General features: G+C 35.3%; 1 protein-coding gene across 8 annotated transcripts in view; it reads left to right on the top strand.

The window, feature by feature from the left end:
• The window catches only part of Spata17 (spermatogenesis associated 17), a 148951-nt gene that overhangs the window by 65663 nt on the left and 58002 nt on the right, over positions 1-25286 (top strand). For 4 of the 8 annotated variants that reach the window (XR_016536876.1, XR_016536874.1, XR_016536877.1 and 1 more), the window contains exons 7-9: positions 7452-7658; positions 11518-11666; positions 22738-22868. Coding sequence is in view for 4 of the 8 variants with exons in the window: in XM_090341184.1 (XP_090197310.1) it covers positions 7452-7658; positions 11518-11666; positions 22738-22873 (492 nt within the window). In the remaining 4 variants the exon portion in view is untranslated. Of the gene's footprint in view, positions 1-7451; positions 7659-11517; positions 11667-22737; positions 22874-25286 lie in introns of all 8 variants that reach the window. The other 4 variants (XM_090341184.1, XM_090341186.1, XM_090341185.1 and 1 more) reach the window with 1 other exon arrangement.

The raw sequence follows: 25286 nt of genomic DNA, 5'->3' as shown, positions 1-25286 counted from the left end.
TAGTAGCATTTTAAGAATTCCATTTTCATTCCTTCCTAGAATGTCAATTATTGTTCTGTTTAAAACTGGGTTTATTTGATGCAATGTATAGTTTGCAATATATAGTTACAACCCACCCAACTCTACTTAATACTTCCAAAATAATGCTTATAAAACCTTGGGTGCCATTGATCAGAATGCATTGTATTCATAAACTACTTTGTTAAATGGGAACTCTTTTGTACAACTACTTAAAAGAAATAATCAAATGCTTTTACTCTGCAAAAATAGCTTATAAAACAAAAATAATCTTAATTTGTCTGTTTCTCTTATATTATTACTGTCATTTATTTCGCTTAAATTTGGTACTTATTTACATTATATGCTGATATTTCAAACATTAGCTCAAATGAAAACATTAAAAAGACTATTTTTTTACAATAGCTTATTTTTTCCTCTTAAATGAATTTGAGTTTCTCTTCTATATGATTTTTCTCATCTGCTAAGCTTTCTTTTGGTGTTTATTTCAAGACATGTCTTTAGGAACAAGTCTCAGGAATCGGAAAATCTTCACTGCTTCATATCTGAAGAATAATTACATTAAATATCAATGATTTTAACTCTTAATAGTTCAAGTATTTCACTACAATTTTATCTTATAAGGTTTTGTGATACATTAGATGCTATTTTTATCTTTTTTATAGGTAAGGTATTTTATTTTTGTCTTTATATTTTAAAGACACTTGTTTTCTTTTGATTTTCTGAACTTTGGATGTGCTGTACCTAAGTTGTTTGCGTTTATTCATCATACTTAATGTTCTGTAAATTTCCTGAATCTATTATTTGGTATCTAATTTAGATCATTTAGTCAATTTAGAGAATGTCTCAGTCATTATTGCTTCAAATATTTACTTTCTTTTGGATATTCTTCTCCTGCTGTTTCCATCACAGATAAGTTATAATGATTACAGCTGTGTCAGTGTTCTTGGATAACCTATCCTGGATGTATGGTTGTTTATTTGCCAGGATCAGGACTTGAACTCAGGGGCCTCGCAGTTGCTCAGCTGATACTCTGCCATTTGAACCTTGCCTGGTTATTTGGCGATGGATGTCTTGTGAACTTTTCTGCCAGGCTATCTTTGAACTCTGTGATCTTCTGAATCTCAAACTCTGGACTAGCTAGCATTACTGACATGAGCCACTGGGGTCCAGATTGTGTTCCATTTTTCTTATACTTTTTTTAACTTGGCTTTTCCCATGTTAGAAATTTCTTTTTAAATATTTTTCATATAATTTTTATTGTAATTAATAGAAGGGTTACATTATATTCACCAGACAGAAGATGCATTACTTCACAAACATTGATACCCTTTCTCATGTTTTGGTCCCCATTTCCCTCCCTCCACCTCCACCATTTTAGTAATTTCTACTGACATTTTCTTAAGTTTGGAGATTCTTCCTTCGATCATGTACAGTCTACTAAAGGTGTTTATCAAGTATGTTTATTTCTGTCACGGTGCTGTTTCTTTCATAGAACTTCAGTTTATCTGCTTAGGTTAGCTATCTTCTTTTGTGTATGAACTACATTAAGAAAATTGAACATTCTCTAGAATAAAGAAGGTACACCATGGTAATTAGGGCATCCTTCTTTTTTTTTAATTGTAATTAGTAAAAGGGTTACATGATATTTGCCAGATAGAAGGTGCATTAATTCACATACATTGATACCCTTTCACATGTCTTGGTACCCGTTTCCCTTCCCCCACTAGGGCATCCTGCTTAGGGTGAGCTTTCTGATAGATATACTTGACCCTCTCCTTTACTGAGAATTCAGGAAGAATGATCTTCAGAGATGCAAACCAACAACATGATAATAGGTGAAATAACCATCTTGAGGGAATTCCTTACCTCCTAGATCTGAGATTCTGGAAAGATTCCCTATGCCCTGTTCAGTTATTATTTGTAACATTCTTGCATTTGATGTGATGTCATGTTAATTTGTCCCAAACATTAAATATATGTATCAATCAGTCTTATCTGTCCAGCCACTCATTCATCTACCTATCTTGTTGGCAGGGACTGGATTGGGTCCAATAACTTGGTATGTGCTAGGCAAGCATTCTATCACTGAGCTACACCCCTGGCCCTAAAATTTTCACTTAAGTGAAATGAAGAAAAAAAAAACTTTGGACTTGGTAATGGTTTCTTTAAGCCTTGCTTTATGTAACTAGGTTCTATATCATGGTTCATAATAGTCATCATCTTGTCTGCATGATGGTCCTACATCTTGAACTCAGAGCTGGAAACTGTCTGAGTGTTTTTGCGTAAGGCTAGCACTCTACCATTCGAGCCACAGTTTCACTTTCAGATTGTGTGTGTGTGTGTGTGTGTGTGTGTGTGTGTGTGTGTGTGTGTGTGTGTGTGGTGGGGAAGGGTGGTTTTTTCTTGGAAATAAGTCTCATTGACTTTCTTGTTTGGGTTGGCATCCAACAATGTTCCTCAGACCTCAGCCTCCTGAGTAGCTAGGATTACGGGTGTGAACTACCAGTACCTGTCTGCAATAGTTGTTTTTTTTTAAATATATTTTATTGTAATTAATAGAAGAGTTACATTATATTCACCAGATAGAAGGTGCTTTACTTCACTAATATTGCATTGCTACCCTTTCTTATGTTTTTGTTCCCATTTCCCTCCCCCCAGCCCCTCCCCTCATCTTGTTTTCCCCCTTCCCTATCCTATTTTAATAACCAAATAAACATATATACAGTATGAGATAACAAGGTACAATCCTGTAACAATATGAGATAACCAAGGGACAAAAGAGATGAGAAATAATAGTTGGTTTTTTAATAATAATAATAATTCTGAATGTAAGAGTGTTGAATTCAAGGCTTAACTCTCTCATTCACCTTTCTTGCTGAAGGCTGATGCTGTACCACACGAGCCATGCTTCCAGCCTGGCATTCTGAAAGTTCTTTTAGTGATTGAGAGTCATGAGCTTTCCTACCCAATCTTCAGCATCTCAATCTCCATAGTAACTAGAATTACAGGTATAAGCTCCTAGACTTGACTAAGTATCTTTAAGTCTTGCTTTATGTAGGTAAACCCTGTCCAGTCACACTCCTGTGAATGCCTGCTATTTACAAAGAACTCTTCTTCCTTCCATAGTGCTGTATCTGAGTGTGACTGTTATCTGAAATACAGGGAACCATAAAGTGCCGAAACTGAGAAATGACCCAGCTTCCTCTTAGTCTTCAGCAAGAGTAATTGAATAGAGAATATCTTACTAAACGCTGGACTGTGACAGTGTGTTAACACTCTGACTATCTCCTAACAGCAGGGCAATTATTTGCTGCGTGAGATTCTTATAAATCCCCTGGCACAAGTATGTCCTGATAATTATGATGAACTGCCCTGGTCAGTGTTGATTCAGCAGTCCCCTACTCTTGCAAATATTTCATTCACAGTTCTCTGGCCCACTTTTACTTTTCTAGTTTATTAGAGGCCTTTCTTATTCTGAAATCATGCCTGTTTTAGGTTTAGTCATATTTAAGACAGGCATACTTTAGAACTATGGGTCACAAATTTTGAATCAGGTAGGCTAAAACTAGTCTTAAATTTGGTTTCCTTTTCTGTCAATTTGTGACTCTTGTTTGATGTATAATTGTCATTTCCAGAAGGAAGGCGTGAATTCTCTGACCTGCCCTGTATGCTTAACTGATTTTTATTCCTGGAGTAAGCATACTTTCAAAGCAAGAGACCTCACTATGTCTCATATGGCAAAATATAAAATTAAAACATTACAAATTATAATTTGACAATGACTGGCCTACATAATCCAGTTATATAAGGTTTCTATTTTATAGAAATATGGTTTTTATTATTATTAAAGAATATAGAAATATGTTTAAAAAAATCAAACTCGATAACAAAAAAGAGAAAAAAATCAGACAATAACATCCCCCTAGACAATTATAAAATCAAGAACAGTGTTTCCTTAGAAAATTTCCCCCCAAAAGAAAAAAGGTGAGAGTAGATACGCTAGATATGACTAGTGTATTGATATGTTTTCAAATCAGTTGCAGTTTTGAATACTTTCCATACAATACTTAAGAGCAAGAATAAAAACTGAGAAGAGTCCACAGTTAGATTGTTAGAAATATGAGATAGTTCAAAATATTAATGTAAAGCTAAGGGTGACTGGGTGACAAATGGTACATTTGCTCATTGCTCAACCTGACATAATTAATATTCTAGGTCATGCTTAAGTTCCCATGATGGAAGGCCTGAAAGGGGGAATTCAAGAAAAAAATATATCTATTATATAACTCATTGCTTTTTTTTTCCTTTTGAGGAGTCAGAATCATAGCTTTAAAGAAAAAAAAAAACTCAGTGCTTTCACACCTCATTTGCCGTCTTCACCACTGGGCCACCAGTCAGCAGCAGGGTCGGATGCAGGGAGGTCAGTAGAAGCTATTAGCAGAGTCCTCTCCTGAGATTTCTTGGGTCTTATTGAGTTGAATGTTAGCATGACAGTACTGCAAATAACTCAGTTGTAGGCTTTTTCTTTCTTCTTCCTCTTGGTTTTTTTTTTTCTAACAGTTAGCACAGATTTCCCCATAGTGTTGGTCACTCTAGAAAATTATTGCTGAAAATGAAGTCCCCAAAGCTAGCTTGGCAGTAGCCTTTCCAACTTGTGAAAAATGTGAAAACTGGAAAATATGTCATAGTCCCATAGGGTTAACTCTGTCTTTGGTGGCTCCTATTAAAAAAATAAAATAAACAACAAACCATTATTGGTAAGTGGCTTGTGAAGTACACAAGGTGGCTATTGAAACAAGTTTATTTAAAAAAATGTTCATTTAATGAATATTATAGTAAGCATAAGTGATAGGGTATTTGCTTGCTGTAGGGAGTGTTTTCATTGGTGTATGCTAGCAAATGCATTAAATTAATTTCTAAAATATTGACACCTTGAAGATTCTTAAATGATACATTTGAAATTCAATTAAAATATATATTCTATCTCTATTTGATTTAAATTGCAAAGAGAATACACATGAGGAGGTTGCTATATAGGTTGCAAAATATAATTTAAGAAAGCTATCATGTCTACTGATCTATTTGCATTTCCCATCTAGCCTATGTATACATGTGCACACAAATGAGATGGAGATGAAGATTTCTAATGGGGTAAAGTTAATATGACTCATAGCAGTTGTTCAGGTAGATAGATATTTTAAGAGAGAAATTATAATCTAGCTAAATTAGACATGTTTTGCCATCTTAACTTAGGTGTAGAAATTTACTGGTATACTAAGAGCCTTCAATTAATCAGATCACAGTGACTAACAAATATAGAGTCTATATTTTTTATAAACTATGAGATTTAGTTATATGTTGATCAAAAATTCTTTTTAGTATAACATTTATTCTGTTTTCATTATAATCAATGCATTCTTAGAAAATCATTTATAAAAGCACCATCCACTTAAAAATTACTAGCCACCAAAAGTTATTATGACTATGCTCAGACATTCTATTAGTATTCAAACTGCCTACTTTGTGTACATTTACTCTGTAGTGAGAGAATCATAGCATGATATTTAAAATATATTAGAAAACTGCCTTTTACCAGTTTAATGGAGTGGTTTTTCACAAACCGACAATAGCAAAGAGTGAATTTCAAAGAATAAACAATTCAGAAATATTTTGGCATATTTAACATATTATGTTTATATTAACTTTTTAATACCATAATATTTACTCTTCTATTATGCAATATCAAATGTTAGAAGTAGGGCTATTATTACTCATGTAGTTGAGTATCAGCCTTGAGTGGGAAGAAAAGCTAAGAGACATTACTAAGACCCTGAATTCAAGTCCCAGGGGTACACACACAGACAGACAGACAGACAGACACACACACACACACACACACACACACACACACACACACACACAGAGCAGATATTGAATTGGAGGTAACTCAAATGGGGCTGTGTTAATTTAGTTCTAGATTACAGTGTCATTATGACAACACAAATTGACACCTGTCTTGTCTTTTCAGAAAGATAAAAGTGACTAATCTATGAATTCCTTGGAAGTCAGTCAAGATATTGAAATAAATTTTTTGCAATGAGGGAGCTAGAGAAAAGTAAATGATTTCATGGGCTACTAAGGATTTACTGTTCACTTAGTTTCTATAATGTGTGCTCAGCATTCTGCTAGGCCTAAGATTGCAAAAAAACCTGCATGAATGTCCCTATACCAAACTGCTTGTTTATGGAAGACAAAAACACAGAAAGATAAGAAAAGAGGTATTAGATGCTGTGGTGGAGATATCCCAAGGCTATTAAGGAAGCATTAGAGATAAGAGCTTGAATCCAGTGTTGGTAAGTGTTTGAGAAATGAGTTTAACTCTTATTGAAATGTTGGTTGGCGATACAAAATTTTCTTACATGGTTTTTCAAGGGCAACCTCCCTGGTTCATTGTGGTACCTTGCAACATCTGATTCTTATGATGGCATAAAAGAAAAACATACTTTTGGTGAATAGATAAATTTAATAAATACATTCTTTCTATAGTCCAAGGGGTCTACAGAGAAAGCCAAACAAGTCACACAAACATTTAAAATATAACTCTTCCCTATGGATTTGCATTTGTCTTTAGGATATATGTATGAATATAGTTCTATGGACACAAAATCAAAATATAATTCTCCTGAAGTATGCTTCTTTGCAGTTTGTAGACTCAAATAGCGTCAGGTTTTTATAAAAATGGTAATGTGTAAAACTTGGCATTTGTCACATATCCATCCATTGGACTTCTGTTGTGCAATGGAGCCATGCTGAGTAGTTTGACTGATTTGATGCAGTGTGTGACCATCAGTGGCTGAGCGCCTTACCAAGCTGTGGCACCATGTGTGCTTGTTACATATAGGGCATGATATGCAGTGGGCAATAAAACAATGTATAGGTTTGATGCCAGTTTGATCACTTTGGCACAGGACTTAAAATAACTATTGTTAGGATGTGTGATCATTAACAATTCAAACCGTTCATTTTTTTTAAGAACATACCGTTTTTACTCTCAAACTAGCTCTAGCCATGCATATTTGACTTCTAGTAAATGAATATATGATTTACAGATATGGCTAAATATGCATAGTATCTGTAGGTTTCTTGATGACATTAAAATGTAATCTGTGGTGAATATTAACTATATGTTTGTAGTTTTTAACCTTTGTACCACTCAGTTCTGAAAGATGCTAAAATTCTTGCTTTAGAATGGTCACAAATGTGTGAATATTTCCTAAAATCTCCTTTGATGAGTCTCAATTTCCAATTAAGAGCCAGAGCTAGACTTTTTCTTACACTTTTCAGATGAAAAATTTCACGATCTGACATTACTTTTATTCCCTCCCAATGAAGAAGAAAAAGAAATCAACACATGCTTTCTTTTTCTTTAGATTCCAGGTATATATAATTCACCATTCAGGAAAGAGCCTGACCCTTGGGAGCTGCGGCTACAGAAGGCTAAGCCTTTACTGCACCGACCACCGAGAGTGAAGTATAACAAGTACACCACCAACCTGGACGAGTGGCTGGAGTGCACGAGTGCCCGCTCTTTCCCACGAGCTGACTGCTTGCCACCCATTAATAGGAAACTATGCCAGGTACCAGTTATTCCTGGAAGAATTTTGTCATTAGCTTCTCATTCTATCATTGTTCTTCTTTCTCCTCAATTTTTTTGTTTTGATGTATATAACATGAAGTTTGCTATCTTCACTTTCTGTGTCATGAAGTCCCGACTTCTTTCATTCTGTATGACTTTTTCCCTAGTATGCTACCTTTCAAGTTGATCCATGTGATAGCACATGCCAGATTTACTTTTGTCAAGGCATTCTATCATATGTGTATTATCCTGAAGTTTATCCACGCATTTCTCAATATGCATTCTATTCTTATGTTGGCTCTACACTATTTGAGCCATAACCCCAGCCCTTTTTGCTGTGATTATTATTATTTTTTAGATAGATCTTGCCTTTTCCTTTCTTCTTTGGATTTCAGGAATATATACTTCACCATTCAGGAAGGAGCCTGACACTAGTTCTTCCATCCAGGCTTCCTGCCATAGGCAGGGACGACATGCACATGCCACCATGAACAAATTGTTGCTCAAACTCATCTGGAATTGCACTCCCCTCCTCTTCCCCCATCTCTGCCAACAGAGTAGCTAGGATTACAGGTGTGAGCCACCAGCCCTCTTCTTTAGAGAAATGTCTAGTCTAATAATTTCCCTAGTTTTTACTTGTATTGTTTGTTTTAGCTGTTGAGTTTTGAAGTTCTAAATATATTTGAAATACTAATTATGAAAGATATGATTTATAAATAATTCCTCTCATTTTCTGCATGAAGCTATCCTGATTTTTTTTAACTTTCTGTATTTTTTTTGCTTTGTGTTTCCTTTGGTATGCTTTCCTTTGTGGTTATTATATGCAACTCCAAGTTAAGAAATGGATTGTTGCCTAAAATCTAGTCCTTTGTATGGGAAAATATTGTTATACCATTACTTACTATAATCTGTTGTTGCTGGCAAAGTGTTCATATATTATCAGAGTGATTATAATTGATTGATTATCTTCATCTTTTTATTTATCATTTTACACATGACTTGGGTTTGATTAATTTAAAATATATAATTTTGAGACTGGGAGAGAATTCAAAACAAGTTAGATTGATAGCAAAGACAGGAAGGCTTTACGGTACTTGGACAGAACAGGATTAGCAAATGCCTGTCTGGAATTAAAGAGTGAATGTGGTAGGTAGGCTGATAATTTTCCCAGCCTTTAAAGTCGTAGAGATGAGGAATTCTATGATCTCCTTTGGTATTTAAGTTGTAGAAAACAACTTCAGCAAAGCAGTGTCAACCTGGAATGGTCCCATGCTTAAATTTTCAGAACATCTGATCATTAGTTGCCTACAAAGTCCTGCCTCTGTGCATGTAAACAATACTCAACTGCCTCAAAGCCTAATGACTTAAAGCCAACTTAATTTGCTATCTACTAGTACCTGGGATGACATATCTGTTCCTCGCAATTGGTATGAGAGAATCTTGTGAACTTTTATACTTGGACTGACTTCAAACCATGTTCCCCCAATCTTTGCCTTCCATATAGTCATAATTGCAGAGGTAGAGCATGGTACCCAGATAGTTACATTATTTCCTTTTAAAATAGGTCACACCAATGTCCTAATGAGAGCATTTGCTATGTTTTAAAGGCAAATAAAAGGAGGTATTGTATTTTGAATAAATGAAATATCATTATAAATTATGCACCTTAATATCTCCTTCTAATACAGTACTTTCATGTCTGTTACTATACTTTTCTCAATGTAACCTCAACACAACTGATTTTAATTCTTATGCCATGTGCGCTGGCCGTCCAAGATATAGCTTTAGCACATTTGCTTATTTCAAAACCTTTTAATTCTCATCTTGAAAATAATAATAATCATAACAAGAGTAGTACTTGTCACTTCTGAGTGCTTATTATGTTCTGTGTATGATGCCAAGGCTTGCTTAAATAATTTTATGAGCTACATATTATTCCATTTTCCATGATGAATGAGAATAGTCCTAAAGATATGTCCCCAGGTATATGATCAAATGTTACTTCTTTTAAATCATAAGATTTGTCAAACAGGAATGAATTAAAAAGAAACAAAAATTGATTTCTTAATGGCAGGTGCATTCATGATACTGTCTCTTTAAAAAGTGAAGTTCCAATAAAAATCCATGAACTACTTTCAAATATAGCAATCCTCCTGTCCAGCTGTGAAAAGTACTAGATGATACTTATTTGCCATTTGTGTTATTTACGGTCTATGACTTTTATGGTAACTGGTTCCTATTATTGGTTTCTATTAATGTAAAACATAAGTGAACATAAATGAGGCGTGAATCATTTCTTTTTATTAGCCTCAGAGTCTCCACTCAGGGCTCACAGTATCTCCAGCTGTGTCTTGTTAGTGATAACCTATTTAAAGAAGAAAATTTTGAGAATAAGAAATATGATTAGACATCTTCTCTCGCTTCTTTCTTGGCACAACAGTGGTAGGAGAAGGCAAACAATAGGTAATTAATGGCACAGCCACGTCTCTAGCTGCCTATATCACAGTGCACTTACCATGACCCTAATTGGACAAGCAGTAGATTGTAGTAACTAGTCTAAGTCACTACCACCTTAGCAACAGGAGGTGTCAGAGGTCACTCCAGGGTGCACTGTAGATTTTCCCCTACTATATATTTGTGTCTTTAAATAGTAGTGTAGCCATTGAACAATAGAATTTATAATAATCAAAATAATGTCCAAAAATTACTAAAAATGATCACTTTTTGTTTAGGAGAATAAACAATTAAATATAAGATGAGATGTTCCTCTAAAAGCTTTAATTAAAGAATTAAAACCTCATACTCTCCAAATTGAATGTATAGATGTGCTTTGAGGGAAATGTGCTAAGGACTAATTTTCTTTTCATACTTGTTTGCCTGTTCAAAAGGGAAAGATACAGGATGCGGTGTTGAAAATGGGAGAGAAAAGGGAAGGAGTGATATTGTTCACAAAGAAATGTACTCATTACCTGAGTTACATACTGTAAACTTCTTGTATACAATCTTTATAGTAACAATAAAAAAGTAAAAGAATGAAAAAGTTTTATGTTGAAGATGGAATCTTTCAGACTTCTCAGCCAGGTTTGGCTTTGAACCAGCCTTTCAGATTTCAACCTCCAAAGTAACTAGAATTACAGGCAAGGACATGAGCCATGGTTACCGAGCCATAATCATTCTGCTTTGTTTAGTTTTTCTGCCATTTAGGGCTTGAACTCGGTGCTTGGTGTTCACACTTGGCATTTTAGCTCCTGCTTGATATTCTACCACTGAGCCATACCTCCAGTTTCACCTTCTTTTGATTAATTGGATATTATTCTCATGGATTTGACTGACCTAAATGGTTTCAAAACATGCTCCTCGGATCTCAGCCTGCTGAGTAGCTAGGATTATAGCAGTGAGCCAGTCAGTGTTCAGGCAATACAAAACAATGTTTAAAGTAATCAGTTTAACTGGAGATAACATTTCCGGAAGACAATTGATATTCTTGTTTTTTATATTATTGTGTTTTCTGAGAGAAAAAAAATTGTGTTTTAAAAATGAGTTAGTATGGGCCGGGAGTTTGGCCTAGTGGTTAAAGTGCTTGCCTAGCATGCATGAAGATCCGGGTTCGATTCCTTGGTACCACATACATAGAAAAAAGCTGGAAGTGGTGCTGAGGCTCAAGTGGTAGAGCTCTAGCCTTGAGAAAGTCCAAGGACAGTGCTCAGGCCCTGAGCTCAAGCCCAGGACTGGCAAAAAGAAAAATAATAATAATGAATTAGTACATTTATTATACATTTTGGATATTTGCTAGCCATGTTTGTCAAGAATACATCAGAATATCTCCCATAATGAAATCTGCACCCATCTTGTCTTGTCAGGGACCCTTCCGAGATATACATGAAGTATTAGAACAACGTTACAAGCCTTTGGAACCCACATTGCGAGTGGCTGAACCAATTAATGAGTTAAAGTTGGCCAGAGAGGAGCTCAAAAGACAGGAACTGTTGCTAAATGTAAATGATAATATGTAAGTTCTTACTTTCTTGTTTTTTCATATATTTTTATTGTAATTAATAGAAGGGTTACATTATATTCGCCAGATAGAAAATATATACATTGATACCTTTCTCATGTCTTGGTCCCCATCTCCCTCCCTCCCTACCCCCACCTCTCATCTTGTTTTTCCCCCTTTCCTATCCAATTTCAAATAACCAAATAAAAATATATCCAATATGTCAGATAACAAAGTGAGATACTGTAACAATATGAGATAACCAAGGGACAACAAAAGAGATGAGAGATAACATAGTACATTAAGGACAACAATCATTCATTATATGGCTTTAGTTTCTATATCCTAGAGGTGCTTTCATTTAGCGTCATACTGTATGGCCTTATGTATCTAGGTTTTGCTCTACTGCAAATCTTACTTTCAAAAAACAGTTGTACTGCAGATAATCTTTTACATTTTTCTCATATTTTCTATTTCTTATTTCCTATTTTCTAATATTGTACTAAATAATGTTGGGAAATATTTTCATAATTGTACTAATATTAATTGTGTTAATATTGCTTTATTTATTTACATCAATCATATGTATAATGTTGACTGATATTTTATTAACTATCACTATATATAGGCAATCATTTTACAACATGCAAATATAGTGAGATCAATATCAAATATAAAACATTCATACACCACTCAGAAGAAAAATGATGCTCCTTCAAATGTCTATATGTTCAGTTCTCAAAGAAGACTAGGGAATGAATGGCACTTTGAAGAAGGGTAGATGACAAGGGTTCAGCTGTGAAGATAATTTTCAGCTAATGAAAGCATTTATATTTATGATGCTTCTAGAAGAGCCAATAAAACAAAAATCATTTGCTCTGGAAAATTCCATTTTAATACAGTAATATAATGCATTATAGTTTCCTTAAGTGAGACACTATGAAAGAGATTGGTTATGACTGAGGAAGATAGCTAGAAAAGAAAGAGGATGGTCTAACAGTGTAAGTAACGTTAAATTATTTGACTAGCAATAGTGCACACATCTTTCTCCAAGGCATTTCATGTCTCCTAAGGTACCTTTCATGAATAGAGGCCTATACAGTTTATTTGTAGGTCATTTTAAATCTAGAATGGCCTTCTATAGATAAGGTCGTTATTGTTATCACCCTATAGTTTAAGTCATGAAATTGTCATTGTAGTGTATCTTATGAGTACTATAGTATTTTATGCATTAAATAATAGTGACATTATGATATTATTGCAAGTAATAATTACAAAGTAATTTCAGAATAACAAATTATCACTGTAAGTTCTTATAAATAATTTACCTTATAAGATTGCTATCCATAATTGGTACCAATTATTATATATGTTATATAGTGATAATTATTAAAATCTACTGTTATATACAGAAAGCTGAATCACCTTTTACCCTTCCTAGTCAACTTTGGGTTATTTTATCACCCAGAAAATTTAATATTATTAAAATTAAATATTTCTGATGAATTAAAATATTTTGAACACAAACTGATATCCAACATGAAACTGACAAGTATCTGAAGTAATTTTATAAGATTTTGAATTTTATAGATGTTACTTGACAAGAAAATAATTCAATATAGTGTTTAGCAGATTTTAGAATTAATCAATATATGATGAATAAGATAATTAAGATACATTTTTAAAATTGATCAGGATTCACTCTACTTATAAACTGATTTGTTGAACTGAAAACCATTTGCACAATGGAAGATAATAAATAAGTAAAAACATTTTTTCCAGTTAGTTTTGGGGAGGCAGATTTATTACTGCAGAAATTAGAGATAATGCTTCTCTCTAGTCAAGCAAAATATACAATTTAGTGATAAACATTTGAAGTGTTTTATGACTCAATCATCTCTCTTCAACAATGCAAGGCTTATTAATTTGCTAGATACACTGCTAAAGTGAGATTGTGGATCATTTCATTGCTATTTCTTCAGAAATTCCTCTATCTCAAAAGATACAAAGCTTTAACCATCCTCAGTATTATCCTTCATAAGCTTTTATGAAAGGACCAGATTGCAACGTTATTCCCAAGAAAGGTGCTTGACTTGCATAGGCCACATAATATTAGTAAGTAGAACCCTTCCCTAAGTATTGTTGAAACCCTTAACCTGAAATTTTCAGAGACTGAAAGGTGTTTTTGAGATTATGAACACAAACAGAAATTCTAAAGAAATTGCCTATAAAGTCAAGACCAAATCTGATCTTGGCAATATTAGAACTGGGACACTGATATTTTATTTTAGCTTCTGATACTATTTTGGTTTCCATCTTCCAGAGTACACATAATTATATCTTGTGTAGCAAAAGGAATATTATAGGTTTTATATCTCTGCTGATAATTCTGTGGTAGAAATTAGGGCACAAGTACACTCTTACCACAGAGAGTCAGAGAAGCCTTCTCCCACATTATTCATTTACCTAAAAGGAATTAGAAACATCATCAAAGGGGTTTGAAAGAACAAATTCTAAAGATAGACTGGGCCTTGTCCATTACTCGAAAGTATCAAAGTGAAAGAGGACCACAGGCAGAGCCCTTCAAAAGCCACAGCACCCTAACTTCCTGGAAGCTTTCCCTTTACTCTTATAAAAGGCAGATCCTTTAGGCTGCCATAGCCAAGTACCTAGATCTGAGGGCTTACATGATAGATCTTCATTGCTTTATCATTCCTGAGGCTGGCAATCTCAAGTCAAGGGTGCCAATGGCAGAGCTTATTTCTGAGGGGTGTCAAGATAATCTGTTCATGCCTCTTCCCAGCTTCTGCTCATTGTCTATAACCTTTGCTTTTTCTTAGCTTGTAGAAGCTTCACGTTGATGTCTACCTTTATTCTCTTGTGCTATCCTGAATGTGTGTGGATGTATCTAAAATTCTTTTCCTTTTTTTTTTTTTCAAAGCTGAGAACCAAACTCAAGTTTTTGCACTTGCCACAAGAGTGCTCTTTTACCAAGCCAAAACCTCAACTCCAAATTTCCTTTTCTTATAAGGATTGAGGATTCTGGTCGTATTGGATCACGGTCCAGCCTCAGTTCCATTATTATCTCATCTTTTTGTTATACCTGCAATGGCTCGATTTTCAAATAAGTTCACCTCCCAAGGTACCAGGGATGAACACATACATTTTGGAAGAACAAAATTCAACTTACTGTGTTCTGAGACAACTGTTGGGAATGACACAATGCTGCTTAATAATCACAGGTTAAGCTGGGAATTTTAACTCATGTCTGTAATTCTAGCCATTCAAGAGACTAATTTCTCAATTGAAAAGTTGGCCCAAGCTAAAAAACAGTCTGAGAGATTCTTACTTCCAAAAATCCAGTGAAAAACCAAAAGTGTAAATGTGACTCAAGAAAAGATAAAAATGAAGAAGGAAGAAAATGAATAAAGAAAGAAAAAGATGGAAAGGAAAATGAAAATTTTAACAACCATTATTTATACATTCTTTAAAACAAGCATACCATAAAAACAGTAATAGTTGACACAGAGTATGGATGGTGGATTTGGGGGGGGAAATCTTTTTAAAGCTTTGCATCTTGGTTTGTGTTCTTAAACTTTACCCCATTTTCTCATACTTTATAAAGAGAATTATTTGTATATCTAAATTTCATGAGAGGATATTTGCTAATTAATAAAAAGTAACAGTCATTTACCCTTTTCCATAGGAAGCTTTTATGAGAGATTAAAAAATGAGTATTGATTCAACAAATATCTTGAATATTTCTAGGCTCTATGTATTTAACAGTGCATGGAAGGAAGTCTCTGTTTTCCAGAAACTACTATAACTTGAAACCTAACCAGATAAGCTAATGAAATTTTGACTAAAAATTAACAAGTGCTTGTAAATTGATCGTTTGTTAAAACAACTGTTGTCTAAATGTAGAGTTATTTGTTCTGGTCTTGGATGATCTAGGAAGATTTTTCTTTATTTCTTTTTTACTTTTATTGTTCTAGGGCTCAAAAAATCCCCAAGGAATTAGTTCCTTTGAATGATAGTTAAGATTTTGACAGAAAAATAGATAAAAATCAGAAAAGATGTAAGGAAAAATTAATAGAAAGGACCAAATCAACTTCATTTTAAAAAAAACATAATTTTTTAAGTTACAAAAGAGTAACAAGAATAGTGAAGAGTTTCAAGAGCAAAGATTTGAGATTATCCTGTAAGCAGTGGGAAATTACTTAAGGCTTTTAAAAATGAAAAGAGTATAAATGTGTTGATTTTGAGACAAATGTGTTATAGAAAAAAATGTGGTGGGTGCACTGAAATCCATGGGGAAAATAATGCAGTAATTCTGGACAGAGGAAAGGAATAGGTTGGAGCTAATTTAATGGCAGACTCAACCTTTTTCTCTTGTTTGGTGCTTTCTTCTGTCTGCACATAATTTCTCAGTGCCTGTGTCTATGCGAGAGACCTCAGCTACCACCCTCATGCCAGTGATTCCCTTTGGAAGGCTGGAAGGTCTTGCATTCCAGAGAATGTATTCTTACATATCAGAATAGTCACATTTTCAACCACCACCCTCATCTGTATCTCCACCACACGTCCAGAACATGGGTCCCTAGGATGCTGGCCTGCCCACTCATCACCTGAATGTGTTTCTCAGTGCCACCTCTGCCCAGGGTAGGGCCTTGGGAGTTACCCTCATCCTCTTCTCCAGCATCATCCATATCTGTGAGTCCCCACATCCTATTGATTCAGCCTTTCAAGTATCTTTCAAATTCAGCCTCTCTTCTTTCTACTCCTTGGGTACTTGCAATTTCTGGATTTTCTTACCATAAATTCCTTTTATTTTGCCTACCAGTCTTAATAATGAAATGATGATATTATTATTCAACAACACTGGTTTTCAATGGCTTTTTGTCATTCTCAGGATAAATGCAGACGCAGCTCTATTCCCCTAGTGAATTTTTTCCACATTCTAGAAGGATCATAGTGATCCATAGACCTAAGTCATTTTCCTTTTTCATAACCCATGTTCTCTCCATTCCTGTCAGAAGATGCCTGCTCCCTTCACTTAGTCTTCTCCAAAAAGGAAAAAAAAAGAGATCTCTGTACTTTAAAAAAAAAAAACCACAGTAGATTTGTACAAGATGTTATGTTTATACAGTGACATCCATTTTATCCAGATGAACTTACCACCAACCATTCCTTATGTGTCCATGTGATGATTTTTCTATTCATGCATTTATGTTCTTTTACATAAATATGACAAAAAAAACTTCTGATTCATGAGAGTAAGCAACCAAAGAGAATTCTAAGACTTGAAATTTTAAAGGAGAACATTTTGAGGAATGTTTTCAGCGTGAAATTGGACTAAGCAACTTGGTTGACGTGGGAGAAAATTTATTATTATTCAAGTAACGGAGGAAATGAGAGGCTGTATTTGTTCCTGAACGACTCAGACTAATGTTTAACATAGCTATCTCGTCAAATGATGTGGGCTCTGATATGGGCTTCCCTCAAGTTCCATGAGAAGTATGAAGTCATATGTTAGCTCAGGTGTTCCATTCTTACCCACAGGGATCCATTCCAAGATCTCCAGAGGATGTGAAAGCAGCACATATAGTACTAAAACGTGTGTACGCCACGTTCCTTCCTTGTCAAGTTGAGAATGCCCACATTTCCATTTAAAGGAAGTACTCGACAGCTTTTTGATGGCACCTCTAAACTGCCAGATCCACTAATCTTTGCTTTGGAATGGTTGTAAAGTAAATCAGTGTTACCTGAGCAAAATATTCCATACCAAGAGGGAACCGGATCAGGGAGACAGCAGCTAAGGGAATAGTGGGATGGTATGCGGGCACCGTGGATACTCTCAGTCCAGTGCCGTGCTTTGTTTGTAATTCCAGCTACAAATGAGCAAAAATAGGAAATGTGTGATCCTGGACTGGCTTTTCGCAAAAGTGGGAAACTCTATCTGGAAAACAACTAAAGCAAAATAGAGCTGGGACTGTGGTTCAAGTGGTAGTGCAGCAGTCTAGCACTCCCAAGGGCCTGAGATCAAGCCCCAATATCAGAAATAAAAAGGACATTTGAAAATTGGGATGTGTATGGACAAAACCCTGGTTATATTTATCACTAAAGATTAGTAAAAGGAGAATTTAATACCTCCCACAACTTTCTTGACTTGTATGATTTTTTTTTCCAGTCCTGGGCTTCAGCTCAGGGCCTGAGCATTGTCCCTGGGCTTTCTCAAAGTCAGAGCTCTACCACTTGAGCCACAGCACCACTTCTGGTGTTTTTCTATGTATGTGGGACTGAGGAATCAAACCTGGGTCTTTGTGCATGGTAGGCAAGCACTCTACCACTAGGCCAAACTCCCGGTCCTTGTATGATTTTTTTCCACACCTTAGACCTTTATGATTTGCGCATTTTGTGAACTGTTATTGTAGTATAATAGTAACTAGAATAGACTTGCAGATATTGTTTTATTGACACATCAACTTTTATTTGTAACTCTTCTATTGACTTTAATTACTAGCACAGTGTGCAATATTTATTAATCAGCAGAGCCTTTTTAAGTTAAAATACTAAATTAGTAACCTCGTTAACACTGAATACTCCAGACAGCCAGTAATATGAGCAGTAGTTACTGTGCAAATCACATTATCCATGTGCGCACACATCAGGGCAATAAAGTGTGATTGCCCTCCTTTGACCCAGTTCTTCACTCCCTCTCCCAGCTCATTTCCAGTGAAAATTTACAAATTCTTCTGTTGTTCTTCCATGCTAATGTTTCTAATGAAGTTGTGGTATTTTATAACTCTGGTGATATTAGAATGTGATTATTTTTTTTAATGCTCTTTATTACTTTGGCTACACAGTAAGAACTCTGGTCTCTTTTTCAATACCCTTCCCTTCTTCTTCCTTCCTTTCTTCCTTCGCCCCCCCTTCCTTCCTTCCTTCCTTCCTTTCTTTTTTCTTTCTTTCTTTCCTTCTTTTTTTCTTCTTGCCAGACCTGGCCTTTGGGCTCAGGTCCTGAGCACTGTCCTTGGGCTCTCCTCAATGCTAGAGCTCTGCCACCTGAGCTATAGCACCACTTCTGGCATTTTTCTAGGTATCTAGTGCTGAGGAATTGAGCCCAGGTCTCTGTGCATACTAGGCAAGCACTCTACCAGTAGGCCAAACTCCCAGCAATACTCTCAGGTATAACACTAAAAGTATGTCACATTATCAAATTACAAAGGCAGAACAAATCTTTAGTTAGAAATCCATTAAGTCTCAGTACTAGTGGTTTTTTTGTATAAAGGGTATTTTTTTAAAGAAACAGAGAACAGATCTTTTTGAAGTTCCTATTTTGTATCTAGATAAAATATTCCCAGTGATAATTTGAAAACATTGCTCTTGGGTTAGAGGTTTTGTATAAGGAAATACAGATGTGCAACACATCAAGGTACAACCCAGGTGGTAGAGAAGAAAGATGCCTCAGGAGAAACTCAAGAGAGATGAAATACAGATTCTCAGGAATTGCTTTAATGTTTAGGACAGTAGCTCTTAGTCAGGGTTACTTAACTATATCACCTTGAGGTTTGAAATTATATACATATGAATTCCAGAGTCTCAATCACAGATAATATGGCTCAGTGAGCATATGTTGTTGGAAAATTTGCCCAGGTGATTCTAATGCACAGTTCTGGTTAATTTAAGCTATTGGCAGAAAATGATGAGTCACACAGAAACTACAAAAGCAAGAAGGAGAAGCAGGGATTGTGTGTGTTAGAGGAGAGGGGAATCTGCCCAGAGAGAGGAGGAAGGTGTGATCCTATCAAAGTAGACAGTGAGCTTTATAGGGATGAGAGATGGATGAGAAGTGGATGAGTTCTTGAGCCTTAACTCATGTCCTGTAACTATTTTGATCTGTCTCCCTTTCCTACTAAACTTGTACTACCATACTCAGCTTTAGCATATAAGGTCTGGAAATACTTCTCCAAGCCTGAGCACACCTTCGCCCCCACCACAAGGAGTATTGATGGCCATATATGTGAAAGTCCATGAGACTCTTATCTCCAATTAAACACTAGAAAAGCTGAAGTGGCTCTGTGGTTCAAAGTGGTAAAGTGCTAATTTTGAGCAGAAGAGCTCAAGGGCAGTGCCAGGGTCCAGAGTTCAAGAAAAAAAAAGATTTAGAAGGGTTTAAAAAATAAAAACTTTGAGAGCTGAAGTCAGCTCATACACCCCCTTTGTATTCCCTGGAACATTGGTCCACAGAAATTCCTTCAATGTCCAACATCTGTCCATGTGCAGATTAGTACGGAGACACAAGCAGCACGCCATCTGTCCCATCTTCTAAGGAAACTTCCTTTCCTGAGAGCAGATGTAAAAAAAGCTCCTATTACTTTGCAAAATTCAAATCTGTGTGTTCTGTCTTTTTTGAAATGTTGTTAGAAAGTGTTTATTAATAATATCAAGAAGTCTATTACTAAAGGCTGAAAGGAAAGCGCACAAGTACATAAGTTGATTAAACAAAGCTACTTCTCTTATATTGTTCTTAAGCAAATATGTGACATACTATTGCAAAACAGATTTAGATTTCTCTCTTTTGTGCCAATACTGGAGCTTGAACTCATGACCCTGTGCTCTGGCTTAGCTCAAGGCTGGTACTCTACTGTTTAAGAAACAAATCTACTTTCAACTTTTTACTGGCTAATTAGAGATAAGAATATCTTGGATTTGGCTTCCTGAGCTGGCTTTGAACCAAATCCTCAGGTCTCAGCCTCCTGAGTAGCCAGAATTACAGTGAGAGCCATTACCACAATACCTGTGAAAGTGTTTACATGGATTATATTTGTAACTTTCTTTCGTGTTGTTTCGTATTTCAAGGAGCAATATGTTTTTGTTTGTTTGTTTGTTTGTTTGTTTTTGCCAGTCCTGGACTTGAGCTCAGGGCCTGAGCACTGTCCTTTGGACTTTCTCAATGCTAGAGCTCTACCACTTGAGCCTCAGCACCACTTCCGGTTTTTTTCTATGTATGTGGTACTGAGGAATGGAACCCCGGTCTTTGTGCATGCTAGGCAAGCACTCTACCACTAAGCCAAACTCCTGGCTCTCAAGAAGCTATATGTTTTTCAGTGGATATTGCAAAAGATCAACTTTAATGTTTAAACTCTCAAAGATGATACGAGTGTGGCTCTTGAATGATTAAATTTCATTGTGTTATGAAGAAAACCTTTTAATAAAAATATCCCTAAAAGTTGAGGCTTGAGATTATTTCCCTGCTAGTTCACATAGTGGTACTAATAAATACACTTACGTAATTGTATAAATCTCACCTTGTTTTCGTCAGTGCTTTCCTTGACCATGTGCATGGGGATGAGACTTCTGATTGTTCACCTGCGTTTCTCACTGTGTGCTCTAACGGTGGCCTCCATCACCAGCTTTCCAAGGGGTCTACAGGACAAATTGCTTTACTTCTCTTGGGCATCAATCACCTCTGGTCTAAACTCCTTTTTACCTGTTACAAATCTGTAGTCTTTTTTCCTACAGGATAAGAATGTGTTGATAGCTTCACCTGCTTTTTGTCATCTTCTGTCCTCTTTGTCTTGCTTTAACTTGTTCTCTTGTCTTAACCTTTTTTTATAAACATTTTTATTGTAGTTAATGGAAGGGTTACATTATATTCACCAGATAGAAGGTACATTACTTCACAAACATTAATACCCTTTCTCATGTCTTGCCCTATTTCCCTCTCCCTTGATCTTGTTTCCCCCTCCCTATCCTATTTCAGATAAACAAATAAATGTATATACAATATACCAGATAACAAGGTAAGATACTGTAACAATATGAGAATAACCAAGGGACAACAAAAGAGATGAGAAATAACATAGTACATTAAGAATAACAATCACACATTATATGGCATTTGTTTCCATATCCTATCCTATATGGCCTTATGTATCCAGGTTTTGCCCTATTATAAACCTCTGCTAGGAGAGTCCAAGGTTTATACTAATTATGACAAATGAGGGAAATTATTGAGCCTATGTTCCTTTGAGTCTGGCTTACTTCACTTAATATGATTTTTTCCAAGTCTTTCCATTTCCTTACAAATGGGGCAATGTCATTCTTTCTGATGGCAGCATAGAGTTCCATTGTGTTGTGTTGGATCCACAACTTGTTGATCCAATCATCTACTGAAGGGCATCTCAGTTAGTTCCGTATCTTTGCTGTGCCTTAACCATTTTCTTAATGCTTTCACGCTTATTCTGGTGTGTCCTAGTAAGGGACTTGAACAAATTGCCAGGCTATTGTGAAGCCTATCACAATAATAGGTGTTTTGTGGAAATTGGTGTGGATTTTAAGAATTAGACTTCTATGTCACTTAAAAGAATGCCTCAAATTAAACATGATAATGATGATAGTGATGATGATGACTATGATGAAGATGATAATGATAATGACTGATGCAACAAAAATAACTTCTATTTTTATTTCTAATATCATCATTATTTATTGTCCCTTGTTCTTTTCAGGGTCTATGTTAAATGCTTGTATATATTACATTTTACGTTTCATTAATAACCCTGCTTAGAAACAAAGATTTATAGATGTCAAGGGACAGAGCTAGAAAGATGTAAAAGCAGATCAGATTTACTCAACAACTCTTTTATTTATGAATTCTACCAAATGCCTCCAATTAGGGGCAATTTAAGATTCGAATAAAATGATTTCAATGAGAACTTTCTGCCATCACCATTTTTGGAGAAGGGGAGGCATATGTCATTCTAAAGTTAAAAATAGTTTTACTTGCATAATGAACTTGGGGTCATCTGGCCTCCTTAATTCATAGGTTCCTCACTTGCATTGTCTGTAATTACAAAAATTCCATTAGGAAAGGTGTAGTAGTTGCACATTTGAAGAGTAGGTAATGGATATTCATAGAAGTCACAGAAACCAATAGTGGCAGGAGTTAAAATAGAATCCAGCTTGTCTGATTCCAGACCATATGTTACTTTCTCTATAGAAGTCTTCCTCTTCTAATCTTACATATAACATGAAGTGTCTTTAGAAATTATATTAAAATGCAATGTAAATCTTCTTTCAGATTTTTGCCATTTTCTCACTACAACAAAAAAGAAAAATATACACCATTAATACATTCATCAAGCAAATACCATCCTGATTCTCCAGATAAGCATCAATTTCGAAGTGAGAGCCCCGAAAAATGGATATCTGGTAAGGTGAGTGGACAAAACATTTAGAAATACTGCTCCTTTTTCTTTTTGAAGGCTAAAAATATGCTTTGATATAAATATATATATGAATATTATTGTTATAATTAAGATGCTTGTGATTCTAGGATTATTTATAGCAATTGTTTTTAAACATGCCACAGCTGATTTATGTCAGAAAGAGATTCAAATATTTTTGACATTGGGTTATAATTTTTATGATCATTTGTGATCTTTGGCATGAATCATTACTTGTTATGTAAGATTAGAGTCAAGATTTGAATGCGAAGATACAGAATGGTGTTAAGATGAAAGTTAGGAATTGTTTGCTGCTTGTATTCCATTTGTGTATATATTCATCTAGATGGGGGGGGGGGGAGCTGCCATTTCACTGTACACTCCCAAGACCTGTTCTGAGATGCTTCTCCTTATAAAAGCACTAATCTCATGAGATCAAGGTCCTACCTTCATAGCCTTTATCTCCCTGAAGTCACATCGGATGTTGGGCTTCACCATACATATATTTCAAGGAGACACAGTTAAGTCTATAACAATACATTTCTGGACCACAAAACTTATGTCTTTTGTATACAAAGCACATTCTTTCATCACAACAGTTGGAAGAGGCTTACTGTAATAATCACTGTAAAGTCGAAATCCAAAATCTCAACTAAGTACCATCTAAATCATAGAGCTATACCAAAGATACCCATTCTGAAAATTACTACTCAGTGCTGTATTTTGAGTAAAAGCAATTTCTAATCACATATTAATCCAATTAATACATGAAGTATTATTTAACTTTACTTATATTTAATGTTATTGATTTGAAGGGCCCACGGCAAAGAAATCACAAAGTCAGAAAATATAAATAGTACTATGTGCTCTGAAATACTGATCAACAATGAAAATTTGCATTTATATCTTTCTACTTAAAAAAAAGTAAAAACAGGGGCCGGGAGTTTGGCCTAGTGGTAGAGTGCTTGCCTAGCATGCGCAAAGACCGGGTTCGATTCCTTGGTACCACATACATAGGAAAAAAAAAAAAAAACCCTCTAGAAGTGGTGCTGAGGCCCAAGTGGTAGAGCTTGAGCTTGAGAATGTCCAAGGACAGTGCTCAGGCCCTGATTCAGGCCTAGGACTGGCAAAAAAAAAAATAAAGTAAAAACAAAATAATAGAAATATCATATAATTTGCCCTCATTTCTTTGATGTGCTTATCAACTACCCCACATGAAATCTGTTAGGTTCCCATTCTGCATTGTAAATGGCCAAACTTTCAAACTCAGGTAAATCCTCTGCATTTCTAAATCCTTTCTTTTTAAATTCTCTTATTATCTTTAAGTAGTTGTACAAGTTAGTTGACAGTTAACAAAATAATTTAGGAATACTAAAAGTACTAAAAGTACTAAAAGTAGATGGGAAATTAAATAAGGTATCTTCTGATCAGAGAGTATCACCTCAGTCTGTTTGGGTAGGTTTTCAAAAGTTGGACAATAAAAAACATTAATAAAATACAAATAAAAACATTCTTTTGGTTATCAAATCATTCACATATGTGTGTATCAACTGAATCAGAAATAACAGTCTTCAGCCTTTATCTGAATTCAGTTTCCATATGCATTTAGACAGCTGTTTTTAATGGAACCATTCCATGTTTTTCCTTGTTTGCAAATTCAGGAAGAGACTCTGTTAATGATTCATATAAATATATCCTTTTCCTTTGTCCCTGTTATGGGTGAATTATAACAGAAGAGCAGTCCTTGTCTGCTATTTTTTTTCATGTATTTTGGTCCTAAACAGGATCTTCTCTAAGCTACAAAGCATAAAAGTATTCAACACTCCAAAGAATTAATTTAGAGAACCTAAGCATATTGCACAGAACATAAAGTTGACCTTTACTGTCTACGGCATTTGGAATGGAGTGGGACGTGGAACACATCCTAGATTTAATGTGGCACATCGCCTTCTGCAGAAACTTGGGTGGGACTGTGCCTGCTTGCCCAATGCACCCGTGATTGAATCTGCTGTCACCAGCATCCTGATAATAATGAACACTCGGCTTAACGACCGTGATTATGATTACCATAATTGACGTGCTAGGGCGGTGTGTGGGGATCATTACAGCTGTGCTGTACAGCAGAGAAACATGCCTGGGTTGTGGATAATTTTACTTTTATGCAATTGATTGGGATAAAATATGCCTTTCTATTTAAACAGGCCAGCTTCATATAATTTTAAGAATCTTGGAGTTCTTGTTGATAGATGATTAAGCACTTGCTGAAAAGCCACCCCTTATAATTGTTTATTTTGTGTTGTTTCATTTCATTAGTGAGCATAAACAATTAAACAATTAGGTGTAATTGAGGGAAAATATTTTGCTTATGAGAATGGCCTTAAATAATCAAATATCCAATTTAGTG

Source organism: Megascapheus bottae, chromosome 10 (assembly GCF_031878675.1).
Source record: "Megascapheus bottae isolate mThoBot1 chromosome 10, mThoBot2.hap1, whole genome shotgun sequence".
Classification (NCBI taxonomy): Eukaryota; Metazoa; Chordata; class Mammalia; order Rodentia; family Geomyidae; genus Megascapheus; species Megascapheus bottae.
This window is presented reverse-complemented; position numbering and strand designations above follow the sequence as displayed.